The sequence below is a fragment of the Chlorocebus sabaeus genome, chromosome 3, assembly GCF_047675955.1.
Source record: "Chlorocebus sabaeus isolate Y175 chromosome 3, mChlSab1.0.hap1, whole genome shotgun sequence".
In the NCBI taxonomy this organism is placed as follows: domain Eukaryota; kingdom Metazoa; phylum Chordata; class Mammalia; order Primates; family Cercopithecidae; genus Chlorocebus; species Chlorocebus sabaeus.
In genome coordinates, this window is record NC_132906.1 from 8454281 (window position 1) to 8468943 (window position 14663).

General features: G+C 40.4%; 1 protein-coding gene across 7 annotated transcripts in view; it reads left to right on the plus strand.

The window, feature by feature from the left end:
* MTUS2 (microtubule associated scaffold protein 2) overlaps positions 1-14663 on the plus strand; it is a 636712-nt gene that overhangs the window by 465052 nt on the left and 156997 nt on the right. For all 7 annotated transcript variants that reach the window (XM_037986864.2, XM_037986863.2, XM_073013118.1 and 4 more), the window contains one exon: positions 10640-10738. In XM_037986864.2, coding sequence (XP_037842792.2) covers positions 10640-10738 — 99 coding nt within the window. The remainder of the gene's footprint in view (positions 1-10639; positions 10739-14663) is intronic.

The following is a 14663-nucleotide window of genomic DNA, read 5'->3' on the forward strand; positions in this document are numbered from 1 at the left end:
CAAGTTAGGGAAGCTAAGAATGAAAAGAGGCTTTGTTAGGTGACAATGAGTTCAATTTTGGACATATGGAGTGTGATGTGCATGGGAGATATCTGAAGAGAAACATTCATCTATAGGTTGGAGATTATACAGAGAGAGAAGATATATAATAAGATATATATCTACATGTATATGTGTATACACATATATGGAACGCAAATATTAGGAGTTCCATAAAAACAACAGAGAAATCAGAGGAGAGGAAATTATGAAGCAACATATCAAGAAAATTTCCCAGAACTGCAGAATGAGAGTTTACAAATTAAAAGGGCACACTAAGTGTCTAGCATAATGGATGCAGAAAGGTCCACAGCAAGACACATCAGCATGAAATTTTACAATGCTGGGGAAAAGGAGAAGGCACCAAGAGCCTCCCAAGAGAGCAGACAGATCACACACAAAGGGCTGAGATTTAGAATAGCATCAATAGGCTTATCAGTAGCAACCCTGGACGCTAAAAGAGAAATGCCTTAGCATTTCTGGGGGAAATGACTGCCATGTGCCATGTTAAAATTCTGCACTGAGCCAAGCAACCAATTGGATGAAGAAATCTTCAGCTTTGGAAGCTGTCAGATAATTTACCTCATGTATACCTTTCTCCAGAAACTTAAAAAAAAAAATGTGCTCTACCAAAGTAAGGAAGTAGATCAAGAAAGAGGAAGGCATGGGGGTCCAGAAAATAGGAACCTGAAGTAGGAAAAAAGCAAAGGAATTTCCCAGAATGATAATGCAACTCAAATGACAGCCATGATACAGCCCTAGAAATGACCAGTCTAGAATGAAATGGAGAATTGAGGGCTCCAGGAAGAATGGCTCCAAGAAAACAAAACTACACTGAGGTATAACCTTACATGTCATAATTGTGAGAGGGAAGTTATATGATGATGGAGAACTTGTGGGAGAATTAGCAATATATACATAGAAAACTAAGCAAACAAAAACCAAGGCAGCTATTAAACCCAGGGAAAACAAAAGTCAGACAAGAAGATGGTTCAGTTGTAAATAATATTCACATATGGTTTTAACAAGGTGAACTGAATTTTGACCTAACCAAAAATGGTACAACTGTATTGCAATGATGGGGGAGGTAGTGTGGAAGGGAGCCTGCAGGGAAAAAAAATTGTCATTTGCTGTAATAAGAAGTTACTAAAATATATGTAAAATATAAATATCAAGAAGTAGCATTATAAACATGTTACTTATATCTATGGAGATGCATAGAAAAAACAACTTAAAATGTGGAAGTGATGAATATGAAAGTATATGGAGAGATAAGAGAAGATACTACTGGGTGGTTTTTGTTGTTGTTTAAAGCCTTGCAGAATGACCTTTCAGAAAGGTATCAATACAGAACTTTGTTTTGAAAAATAGTTTTCTACCATATGATCTAGCAGTTCTACTACTGGGCATATATCCAAAGGAAAGGAGATCAGAACATTGATTGTAGAGGTATCTGGACTCTTGGGTTTATTGCAGCACTATTCACAATAGCCAAGATGTCGAATTAACCTGTGTCCATCAACAGATGAATGAATAAAGAAAATGTGATACATATACATAACAGAATACCATTCATCCATTAAAAAGAATGGAGTTGTGTCATTTATGGCAACATAGATGAGCTTGGAGGATATTATGTGAAGTGAAATTAGCCAGGCACAGAAAGCCAGATGTCACATTTTCTCACTCATATGTGGAATCTAAAAAAGTTCATCTCTTAAAACTAGAGAATAGAATGGTGGTTACTATAAATTGGGAAGGTAGGGAGAAGGAGAGACAGTAAGAGATTAGTTAATGAATGCAAAATTACAGTTAGAAGGAATCAGTTCTAGTGTTCTATAAAACTGTAGGATGACTCTAGTTAATTATAAGCTGTTGCATATTCAAGTAGCTAGAAGAGAGGATCTGGCATGGTCCCAACACAAATAAATGATCTATATGTGAGGTGATGGGTATGCTAGTTATCACAATATGATCACTGCATATTGTTTACATGTTCCAAAATATCACTATGTACCCCATACATACGTACAATTACTGTGTGTCAATTAGAATAATAAAAATCGTTTTTTAAAAGGTATGCAAAGGATGAAAAGGAAAAAATGGAAGAAATAATTGCTGGACTTTGCTGTGGCCACAGTGATACCTGGTGACTATAAATTTGATGTCCCCATCTGTGTCATTGTGTGCTCAGCTGGGCTAGAAAAGGGTGACAACGGATTGAGCCAGGGTTGAGTCCTGCAGACAGTTGTGACCATTGTAGTTTCTGTTGTCTCTGTGAAATGAGAGCAAGCATGTGGCTAATAAAGTAGTAGAAGGACAGGACTCTGGGGTAAACTTCAGGTTGGATAATAAGGGAGGTGAAGACAGAAGGAGACTGATGGTGTGGGGAAAGAGATTATTGTCTGAGTTGTAGATATGAATTGATAGGCGACAGCATAGTGAGATGGTGGAGGGATAGAGGGTTGTAACCAGAAAGGATATGTGAATTTCAGAGGTGAAGTTTAAGGTGATGACAAGGTCCATAGTGATGCCCAGGGTCTTGATTCAGGGTGCCTCTTGGGTTGCAGGTGTCAAAGGACTGAAAGCTGGGATGCTAGATGAGGCATGCATTGGGGATTACTAGGGTGTCAGTACCTGAGGGTAAAGGGGAAGACCACACCTGTGGGGTGTGAGAGGCAGTAACCGTGCTGTAGGAATAGCGTTCGATTAGGCAGCAAGAACCTTGGAACTTCAAAGGAAAGGCACTTTACACATGTGTGGGGCCTCATGTTCTAGTGGGGTATTTGAGAGTTTAAAGGAGACCTCCTGACCAGGATATAGTTGAATGTGGAGGAAAAGCACCAGTGGCAACCATTTGAGAAAACTACTCTGAGAGAGATTGAGGACAAAGGTAGGGGATGGAGGTTTTTTACCAAAGGAAGAAGAAGTTCCACATAGTACAGAGGAAGCATCAGAGGGAGAAAGGTTGGGGCCAGGGATGGAAAGGATGTTGGGATTCACTGGCCACCAGTGTCTGAAAACAAATGGTTTAAGCCATTTCCTGGTCTCTTAGTCACAGCCTTCCTTTCGTCTCCCCAACACCCCTACTCTCTTGTAAGCTTTCTCACCCCTTCCCCTTGCTTCTTTCCTTCAAACGGAATCAGACTCTACCTGGATCCATTGTGCTTCTGTGGGCAGGTGAGCAGGCAGGCAGTAGAACTCATTACTTCTCAGGACTCACTGAGGCCACTGCAGTGTAGTGAAACGCAGTCTAAGTAGGGCCGGAAGTTGCAGGTTCAGCCATGTCCTGGTAAATGTGGATATGTTACAAACTCCATACTTTCAGTTCCTTCATTTGTGAACCAGTAACAATAATACCCACAGAGTTTGGACAGGTGTCAGGTGAGGTAACATACACAGAAGCAACTGCAACCTGGTACCTGGTGTTTATAAATGCTTATGATAAATATCTCTCCCAAACGTGTAACTTCCGTTACAGCTCATACCTCTGTCTTTCACTGGGACAGTGCCTTATGGATTCTTTGTGCTTAATAATGAATCGATCAGTGAATGTATTGGGCTTGGGGGGAGAATTTACAAAGCTTTTACACATATATATGTATTTCAAAAACCACTTGTTCACTCTTCTATCCTTAACTTTTCATAATAATTTTCAGAATGTATTATCCCTTAGTCTTATCCAGGCAATAATTAGGCTTCACTAGGCCTCTATTTGAGTACAGAAACCTCCCTATTCTCACTTAAATTCCCAGCTACAATTTCTGCCTTCATGCATGCAGTGCCTGGGTGTTGAAATGGAACAAAGCTTAAATAGGTTAAAATCCACCTTCCCAATATTCAGATTGTTTCTCCTATTAACTCTCCTGCGTCAATATCAGATATTCCTCTTAATATTTAAAAAATTACTATTAGCAGCTGAAAACTGATTTCCTTTCCTCTAGTCCTTGCATCTAACTCTCCTGAGTTCGCTCTCGCTCTCTCTCTCTCGGTCTCTCTCTCTCTCTCTCTCTCTCTCTTTAGTTTATAACTCATCCAGGTTTCTCTTTTATTCTGTATATTCTTATCTAGATAATGTTTCCTTTCTTCATTCTATCTAATCCCTATAAATCCTACCTTGAAATGTTCCCATTCAATTCGTCTCACAAATGGCTTCAGAATCTATATTTTCTGATTGCATCATTCATGTTTTCTATTCACCTCCTTCCAGTTGCACTGGAGTGATAATCATCACTTGCATTATGGCCACCTTTGCTTTTCCCTCTTCTTGCTTTGCTGCATCTGCATCTGCAGTCCTTGTGTTCGCTGCGTGGGAGCTGATCTGTGGGGCCAGGGCAGGGTCAACCCCGTGACCTGTGCTTTCACAGGCATGTGGAGGGAGAACCTTAGATACTTGGAGGATAAAGTCTATTGCTGTATATACTTCTTTATCCTTTCTGTTTCTTATCTTTTCTTACTTACATTGAGATTTACTTTCAGGAATTTGCAGCCTATTGTATGTGAGATTAAGAGCCTATAAAAATGTTTTAGGTGTTTTTTTTTGTTTTTTTTTTTGTTTTTTTTTTGATGTGCTGACTTCTTTTTATTAAAAAAGTATATAGCTATTCTCTTAAATCTTTTTTTCCTATTTAGATGTGCTCAGTGAGGATCCTGAATTAGCTATTGTCATTTGTTATTTCTTCTTTTTTTTTTTTCTTTTTGAGATGACAGCCTCGTCCTCAGAGTGAGCCATTATTCTTGTTTATGTTCAGGGACTCAGGGGACTAATAGAGACCAAGCAGTTAGTGACTTTCTGGTGAGTAAAAAGAGTTTCCTCATTTTTTAAAATCTATAATTGACACATCAAGCCATCATTCTTGATTGGGCAGCTTTAGGGCCAAGTCATGTTTTCATGGGTCCTGTGCAGTTTGTCTTTGTTTTCAGCATTTGTAATAAACAAGTTGTAAGTTACTTTTATGATGTCCGGTTCAGGAATGAATTACACAATGGTGCTTCTGCCAGCTGTTGTGGAAGCCACTGATACCATTGTGGAAGGCCCTTGTCCGTGGGAGAAAATGAGCTTTTACACTATTCTTCTCTTCTCTGAGACACTCTCTATGGATTGCTAGGCAGCACCCATCCCTGTAGGCTTTTGAGGTGCTTCTTGCTACACTATGACGAAACAGTCTAGGACCATCTGGGTTTGTAGTGATTGGCATTGGGTGAATATGATCAGTGCCAGTATTTCAAGTTAAACTTACAGACTTCTCTTCTGAGACCAGACTGAGGCTGGCATTTCTTTCCCTCCCGCTGCCTTCTTCCTTCCCGGCAGAAGCCCCAGTGCTCTGGCGTTTGTGTACAAACATTCTTTCATGGAGCTCTGAATCTGTGTAGAGAAGGCACACGAGGGGCAGTTTTGACCAACATACGGCCCCACGAGAGAAGAGCATGTGCATTTATTGATTAAGAAGCTATTTTCTCTGGCCGGCATTATATTATCCAGGTCTTGTTTGCTGTCATGTTAGAGAAACCTAATTCAAATTGCCTTAGGCAACAAGAAAGCAAAAGGGCAGAGGGATTTGGGGCTCACAGAACTGAGAGGTTCCGGAGGTCATGCTGACGTGAGGCATGACTGTCCCCGGGGGGTACTTCAACTGCAGCAGCAGGAATACGTGTCCATCTCCCGGCCCCTCGTTCTCCAGTCTTGGCCTCATCCTCAGAAAGGCTCTCCCCACATGAGAATAAAGATGGTCAGCAGCTGCTCCAGGCTTATATCCTGCCAGCTTGGGCATCTCTCAAAAAGAGAATTTTTTCCTAGTAATTCCAGCAAAATTCTCGAGGTAGGGCTGTCATCATCCCAACTCACATCTTTCATTCTCAAGCCAGGATACTGCGTAACGCCAGAGCGGTGCGAGCTCTTGTCCGGCAGGCCTGTGTCATACGCCCCCTCCAGGCCCTGGTCCCTCAGCCCCCTACTCTGACCACATGAAACAAGAGGAGGCAAGGGTCGATTCCCCAAAGGTCAGCAGGAGTGCTGTTCAAAGGAGCTACTGAGGCCTAGCACGAGATGCCCGCTAGCCTTAGCAGCATGGAGTCTGCACTCGGGGAAAGAGATCAGGGAAAGCTGAGTAGGGTCTAAGGAAATACTGCTATTCAAGAAGGGTCAAAAAAAAAAAATAAGGAAAAGCTTCGTAAATAAGTATCAGGGACTCTGGGGATTAATAGATACCAAGCAGTTAGTGAGTTTTTGGTGAGTAAAAAGAGTTTCCTCGTTGAGCCATCCAGTTAGGGAAGCTGTAGTACGCTGAGTACTGACCCCCGAATATGTCCATGTATGGATCACCAGAACTTGTCATTGTTACCTTATAGGGCAAAAGGGACTTTGCATGAAGTTCGGAATGTTGAGATGGGAAGATTATCCTGGATTACCCAGATAGAGACAATGTCATCACAAACATCCTTGTGAGAGAGAGGCAGGAGGAATTAGAAAGACGTGATGCAGGAAGCAGGGATTGGAGTGATTGCTTTCAAGATGGAAGAAGGGGCCACTAGCCAAGGAATGAAGGAAGCCACGAGAGGTGAACAAGGCAAGGAAATGGACTCTCCCCTGGAGAGTCTAGAAGGCACCAGCCTGGCCAACACCTTGGCTTCAGCCCAGTGAGACTGATTTCAGACTTCTGACCTCCAGAACTGGAAAAGAATAAACGTGTGTTGTCTTAAACTGCTAAGTGGTAATTTGTTACAGTGGTAATGGGAAAACTAAAACAGAAGGAGCTGAAATTGAAGATGACCTGGAGTAGGCCAGGCAGACAAGGGAGAGGCTGAGCACTCGGCCTCCGTGAACAGCACAGGCTGAGACACCCGGGGCCACATGGGAACAGCAGGGGCACCTGGCAGAGGACAGGAGATCCTGGTGGGTGCTTACCCCACACCACGGAGTTGGGACTTCCTACTGAAGCCCAGGGTAAGCTTTGGAAAGGTTTTAACAGTAAAATCACGGGATCTTGTTAAAGGCTTAAGGTTTTTCTGGCAGTGCTAAGGAGGGTGAGTTAGGTAAAAATTCAGAGGTTAAGGCACAAGACAGAGACATTACTGAAGAGAAGTTTGTAGTTGTACCAGCAAGAAATGATGGGGACTGAGCTGAGGTACAAAGTGAGAATGAATCAGGGGCCAGACTTAGGAGCTACTGAAGGTCAGAAAGACCTCGTGACTGCTAGATATGGTAGGATGGAGAAGAAGACTGACTGGTTTCTGGTTTCAGTGACTGGGAGGACAATTGACTAGGAAACAAAGTACAGGACAGAGAATGGGTTTAAGAAGAAGCTAACCAGCTCCATTTGGGGAACAATGGTTTTTTTCATCTAATAGATAAGGAGTAATGTCTATTTGGCAACTGAAAACAGGTCTGGATCCCAGGAGAGATACCTGGGCCCACCTGGATTGGAAATCACAGATATGGTCATCAGTGTACATAAGTCGGTGATGTGAGCCTGTTGAGTGGATAAGCTCACTCAGAAGACTGGACAGGAGAAGGCGGAGGCTGCACTGGAAATACCTTATTCCAGGTCTAAGGAAAGAAGACAGAGTAACCAAGAAGGCTGAGACAACAGCCGGGGGGCAGTAGGAAGACATGAGACCAAACACCACACTAGCATTTCTAGACACTCAGAGATCTCATCGAGTGAAATGAAAACTTACTGTGTATTTAGAAGACATTTATGCTGAGTCTAGATTGTAAAGAAAAAATGGCAAGAAGAACAGAATAATTATCTGTGCCATCAATAATTCCCGGACCATACAAGAGTTCTCCAGGTGGCCTTGTGTTCCTGTGGTAAAGTTTGCCAGCAAAGGGAGGGTGAAACTTTCGGTTTGAGTTATTGCTATAGGATTGCTTGGATAAGATTTATCTCTTCTTATCCTTTTATGGATCAGACAAATTAGTTTCATTACTGGTTTGGTTTCTCTCCTTTTCTTTTTGCTTATTCGTTATTATACAAATAAGGTGATGATTACAAAATATGGAACTAATGCAGAAGCATATTAAAATAAAAAGTAAAAGCTCCTAAATCCTACTGCTTAGAAGTAACCACTATTAAAAGTTTGCTGCCTGTCTTTCAGATATTTTTACTTACTTGTAAGCATAGTACAGGTGACGTTTTGTGTTATAAAAATGGGATGATTCCATGCATGCTGTTCAACTAGCTTTTTAATTTATCATGGACAGCTTTCCATGCCAGTACATCATGGAGCTATGACATCCTTTTTAATGGCTGAATAGTACTCCCTGGTTTGAATATACCTTATGTTATACATGTTATAATTTATGTTTTTGCATACTTTTAGAAGTGTTTCAAAGAGAGATTTATACAAGTGGAATTGCAGGGTCCAAACTATCAATATTTGCATTTTTGATATAATACAATTTGTACTCCATGAAAGCTGAATGGAAAACACCGAAAGGCTACATAAATAATCATATTTAGTTTCCCTTTCAGCACAAAACTTTAGGTTTAGTGCAGATTTGGGGACTTTAACATTTCCCTTCTCAGCTTTCAGGAGTCTTGATGTCTTTCCATATTTGTTGATACCTAAAACCAAAGCCAAGTGAAGGAAGAGAATGGGGAGCTTAGCCATATAGTAGGTACCCTGAGGGGTCCCCGTGACTTCAGCAGAGTGCAGCGGCTGGGCTTTTCAGACCTGGAAGGTGCAGCCTTCTGTGAGCCCTGAAATGCCTGGGCAAACCTGCCTGGGAAGAAGCCCAGAGGAGAGCAGGAGTTGGAGGGGCACACACCAAGGGGCCACCCTATCTGGGTCAAAGTTTGTGTTCTAGTGGGGAAGACAGACACTAAGCAAACAGGTGAGGAAACAGTAGATTGTTGGGCAGTGACAAATGCTGTGAGGAAGAATGAAGTGGGTGAAGAGGAAACCGGCAGGTGGTGAGAGGGCCACATTAGCTGGAGCACCAGGCATGGTGAGGAGACGTCGCTGTGCTGAGACCTCCTGAATGAATGGATGAGCCATGCTTAAGGGCTAGAGGAAGAATATTCTGTGCAGAGGAACTTAAGCCACAGGAGGAAGAATGGCATGTTTGGGGACCAACAAAGCTGGCATTGTGGCTGGCAGATGTGGGCAGGGATAGTGACAGTGTCTGTGAGGTCATCTGGGGCTGCACCATCTGATATGGTGGCACATATCATAATTAAATGATTGCTTAATTAAATGAATCGATTAAATGATTGAGACTTCAGTGTCAGTAGGGCATGGGGCATGTTGGAAGAGCTGTTCTCAGGCACTGTTTGTTGGGAATATTAATTAGTGGATCCTTTTGTTGGACAGTTGGACTGTACGTAGCAACACTGCAAAAGAGCAGACTCAATCCAGCAACAGCAATTCTGTGTATTTGTCCTCTGAAGATCCTGGTCTGTGTGCACAAAGAAACAAGTAGAAGAGTGTTTATTATAGCCCATGAAGCTATTTCATTAGCTAAACTTGTAACAATCTAAATGCTCATCCATAAGACCATGGGGCACTGAATTACAGTATGTCTTTGCCCATCTGTACGATGTGACTCTTTTTTAAACATCTGTAAATACACTGATAAGAAAAAGATTTCCGAAAATGTGGGTAGGTTAAAAGAAGTTGCAATGTTTAGTTCATATATTTAACTAGTAGCTGTATTTGTATATGTGTGTACATTTATAAATACCTAGAAAAAAATCTGGGAGAATAAACACAAAATTGCTAGCAGCAGTTACCGCTGGAAAGAAGAGTGAGGTCTCAGGGTTTGGGGGTGAGTGTGGGGGTGACATTCATGGTCTGCATCTAAGGAACCACAGCAAGCTTTGTTTTTGAAATGACCTAACTGTGCTGAAGCCAAGGCAAGTTTGGGTTAATCTAGGTCTGTGTGATTTCGCTAATCTCCCATCCACTGCTCTTTGACTTTCTGACAAAGGAGATGTGAAGGTGAGCACTGTGCCTAGAACACAAAGGAGAAGCTGCACTGTGCCCCGGGTATCGCTGGACACAATGTGAGGAGCATCCACATGTTTTTGCTGGACCAGCTCTGGCAGCAAGTTCCACGAAGGCTCAGCTGCAGCCAAGAGAGCTAAAAGGCTCCCTAGGTCACCTCTGTGGACCCGCTGCATGGAAATTAATTAGAGTTGGACCATGTCCCCCGTGGCTTGGCTCCGGGTGATGCCAAAGTTATTAGCAGCTATACGCAGCTACAGCATCCTTCTCCGTCTTCTGAAAATTTGTTTCGGCAGAGAGAGGCAGGCAGACTAAGTTGGTGGCTGAGGACAGTAAAATTTTAATTCCCAGATAGTTTGGTCAGGGTCATTAGGGTGGCAGTGACTTTCAGAGAAGGGCATGTGTTTCATCAAATCGGAGACAGCAATGTCCTTACTCCTCCCCTGACCACTCAAAACTAAATTCTTTTTCCTATAAACAAGTGTGTCATTCCTCAAGCACAGGGAGTGGTGACCATAGCAACAAATCACCCAAATATTTCTTTTGTTGATCTGTTTGACTTTTGTGAAGCCACCCTTTCCACAATTTATGTTGCCATTTCAATTTTAACTAGCTTACTTTCTTTCTATTTCTCTTCTCCAACTATACATAGGAACAAAGAAAGACACTCAGAAAGATCAAGATACGAATAAACCTGCTGTTTCATCTCCTAAGAGAGCAGCAGCTTCAGCCACCAAGCTTCATTCACCAGGTATGTGGGAAATATGATGTGTTACTTGGGGAGATGACTTGAACTTGGAATTTATCTTATTCAGATGTCATTAATGGAGCAATGCCAGCCCATGTGATTTACATGATTGTTCCAGAGCTTGACATACATATGCTGATATTTTCTGACTCTAGATGAAATGAATCAACTGTTCACATCATTTTATCTTAAAAAAACAAGATGCTATGCTACGTTTAAGTGGGAGGATCTTCTCTGTGTAGGGGTATCTGCTATTCCAATAGCATGTAGAAATCATTTACAATTGAAAAATAGACTTTAAAGATCTAACCTCAAGAAATAATATTGTCTAAAAGGAAGAAGAACAGAGATAATGGGTATCAAATGATTTGTTAGTCTGTCAATGAGGAAACCATTTATTTGCATTTATTCAGATATGAACAAACTACATAAGGTTACTTGGAAGTCAAAAATTGTTTAATATGAATATTCCTGGCCAGGCATGGTGGCTCATGCCTGTAATCCCAGCGCTTTGGGAGGCCAAGGGGAGCGGATCACTTGAGGTCAGGAGTTCCAGACCAGCCTAGCCAATATGGCAAAACCCTGTCTCTACTAAAAATACAAAAATTAGCCAGGTATGGTAGCTTTCGCCTGTAGTTCCAGCTACTTGGGAGGCTGAGGCAGGAGAATCACTTGAACTCGAGAGGTGGAGGTCGCAGTGAGCCGAGATCACGCCACTGCACTCCAACCTGAGTGACAGAGCGAGACTTCATCTCAAAAAAAAAAAAAAAAAGAAAGAAAAAGAAGAATATTCCTATTGTAAGACATTCCTGCCATTGTAGAACAGTATGCAATGCAACCTCAAAACATTTTCTTTAAGCCCAAAAATGGTGGCCTTAATAGCAGCTAATGTTTGAGCTCTGACTGCGTGCCAGGTACTGTCCTGTGCTCTTTAAATATGTTAATTGATTTAACGTCCACAATAACTCTGTGAGACAGGTTTTGTTATTGCCCCTCTCTTTACATGTGAGGAAACTGAGGCACAGACATTTCATTAATTTGCCCAAAGTCACAGGTAATAAGTAGTGGAGCCTTGGTTTTAACCTAAGCAATCTGTATTCCAAACTTGCATTGTTAGTTGCTACACTGTTAACCCAAAAGCATGGAGAATAGAGAGCTTACTAAAATTGCTGATTAATTAAAAATTTATGGAAAATAGATTAAAGCTGTAAATGTGAAGGACAGGAGACAAAACCTGGTAGTTGGGTGAAAGATCAGATCTGAGGACCCTGCATAAATCTGGAATTTCTAAGGGGCAACACTTTGGAAGGAAAAGAAAATTCACCCTGCAGGAGACTGGCCGACGGCAGCTCCAGCTCTGTGGGAAGCCGAGGATTTTTTTGAGGATTGTTGCATCTATGTTTGTCAGGGAAATTGGTCTGTAATTTTCTTTTTATTTATGATGTTCTTTCCTGGTTTTAGTATTAGGGTGATACTGGCTTTATAGAATGATTTAGGGAGGATTCCCTCTTTCTCTATCTTTTGAATTCATGTCAATAGGATTGGTACCAGTTTTTCTTTCAATGTCACATAGAAATCAACTGTGAACTCGTCTGGTCCCGGACTTTTTCTTGTTGGCAATTTTTTTTATGATCATTTCAATCTTGCTTCTTATTACTGGTCTGTTTGGAGTTTTAATTTCTTCCTGGTTTAATCTAGGAAGGATGTATATTTCCAGGAATTTATTTATCTCCTCTAGGTTTTCTGTGTTTTTCATGTAAAGGTGTTCATAGTAGTTTGGAATGATCTTTTGTATTTTTGTGGTATCAGTTATAGTATTTCCTGTTTTGTTTCTAATCAAGTTTATTTGGATCTTCCCTCTTCTTTTCTTGATTCATCTTTCTAATGGTCTATCAATTTTGTTTATCTTTTCAAAGAACCAGGTTTTTATTTCATTTATCTTTTGTATTATTTTTGTCTTTCAGTTTTCTTTAGTTCTGCTCTGACCTTTGTTACTTCTTTTCTTCTGCTAGGTTTCAGTTTGGTTAGTTTTTGTTTCTCTAGTTTCTCGAGGTATGACCTTAGACTGTCTGTTTGTCCTCTTTCAGCTTTTCGATGCAGGCATTTAATGCTCCAAACTTTCTTTCCTCTTAGAACTGGTTTAGTTGTATCCCAAAGGTTTTAGTAAGTTGTATCACTGTTATCATTCGGTTCAAATAATTTTTTAATTTCCATTTTGATTTCATTGTTGACCCAACGATCATTCAAGAGCAGGTTATTTAATTTCCATGTATTTTCATGGTTTTGAGGGTTCCTTTTGCAGTTGATTTCCATTTTTATTCCACTGCAGTTTGAGAGAGTACTTGATATAATTTTGATTTTCTGAAATTTATTGAGACTTCTTTTGTGGCCTATTCTGTGGTCTGTCTTGGAGAATGTTCCACGTGCTGATGAATGTACATTCTGCAGTTGTTGGGTAGAATGTTCTGTAAATATCCACAAACTATGTTTTATCTAGGATATAGTATAAGTCCATTGTTACTTTGTTGAGTTTCTGTCCTGATGACCTGTCTGGTGCTGTGAGTGGGGTACTGAAGTCTCCCACTATTATTGTGTTGCTGTCTATCTCATTTTTTTAGGTCTAATAGTAAATGTTTTATAAATTTGGGAGCTCCAGTGTTAGGTGTATATGTGTTTAGTGTTGTGATATTTTCCTGTTGGTCTAGTCCTTTTGTCATTATATAATGTTCCTCTTTGTCTTTTTTAACATTTTGCTTTAAAGTCTGTTTTGTCTGATATAACAATAGCTACTCCTGCTCGCTTTTGGTATCCATTTGCATGGAATATCTTTTTCCACCCCTCTACCTTAAGTTTATGTGAGTCCTTATGTGTTGTTAGATGAGTCTCTTGAAGACAGCAGATACTTGGTTGGTGAATTCTTATCCATTCTTCCATTCTGTATCTTTTTTTTTTTTTTTTTTTTTTTTTTTTTTTTTTTTTTTTTGAGACGGAGTCTCGCTCTGTCTCCCAGGCTGGAGCCATTCTGTATCTTTTAAGTGGAACATTTAGGCCATTTACATTCAATGTCAGTATTGAGATGTGAGGTACTATTCTATTCATCATGCTGGTTGTTGCCTGAATACCTTGTTGTTGTTTTTGTCATTGTGTTATTGTTTTATACATGAGATTTATGCTTTAAGGTGGTTCTATTTTGACATATTTTGAGAATTTGTTTCAAGATTTACAACTCCTTTTAGCAGATCTTGTAGTGCTGCCTGGTAGTGGCAAATTCTCTCAACATATGTTTGTCTGAAAAAAGACTGTATCTTTCTTTCATTTATGAAGCATAATTTCATTGGATAAAAAACTCATGGCTAACAATTGTTTTGTTTAAGGTAGGACCCCAATCCCTTCTGGCTTGTAGGGTTTCTGCTGAAAAATTTGCTGTTAATCTGATAGATTTTCCTTTATAAATTACTTGATACTTTTTCCTGACAACTTTTAAGATTCTTTCCTTTGTCTTCACTTTAGATAACCTGATGACTAGGTGCCCAGGCAATGATCTTTTTGCGATAAATTTCCTGGGTGTTCTTTGAGCTTCTTGTATTCAGCTATCTAGATCTCTGAAGACCAGGGAAGTTTTCCTTGATTATTCCCTCAAATTTGTTTTCCAAATTTTCAGATTTCTTTCCTTTCTCAGCAACACCAATTTTTCTTAGATTTGGTCATTTAACATAATCTGAGACTTCTTGGAGGTTTTGTTCATTTTTTTTAATTCTTTTTTCTTTGTCTTTGTTGAATTGGGTTAATTCAAAAGTCTTGTTTTTGAGCTCTGAATTCCTTTCTTCTGCTTGTTTGATTCTATTGGTGACACTTTCCAGTGTATTTTGCATTTATCTAAGTGTGTCCTTCATTTTCAGAAGTCGTGATTGTTTTTTATTTATTTATG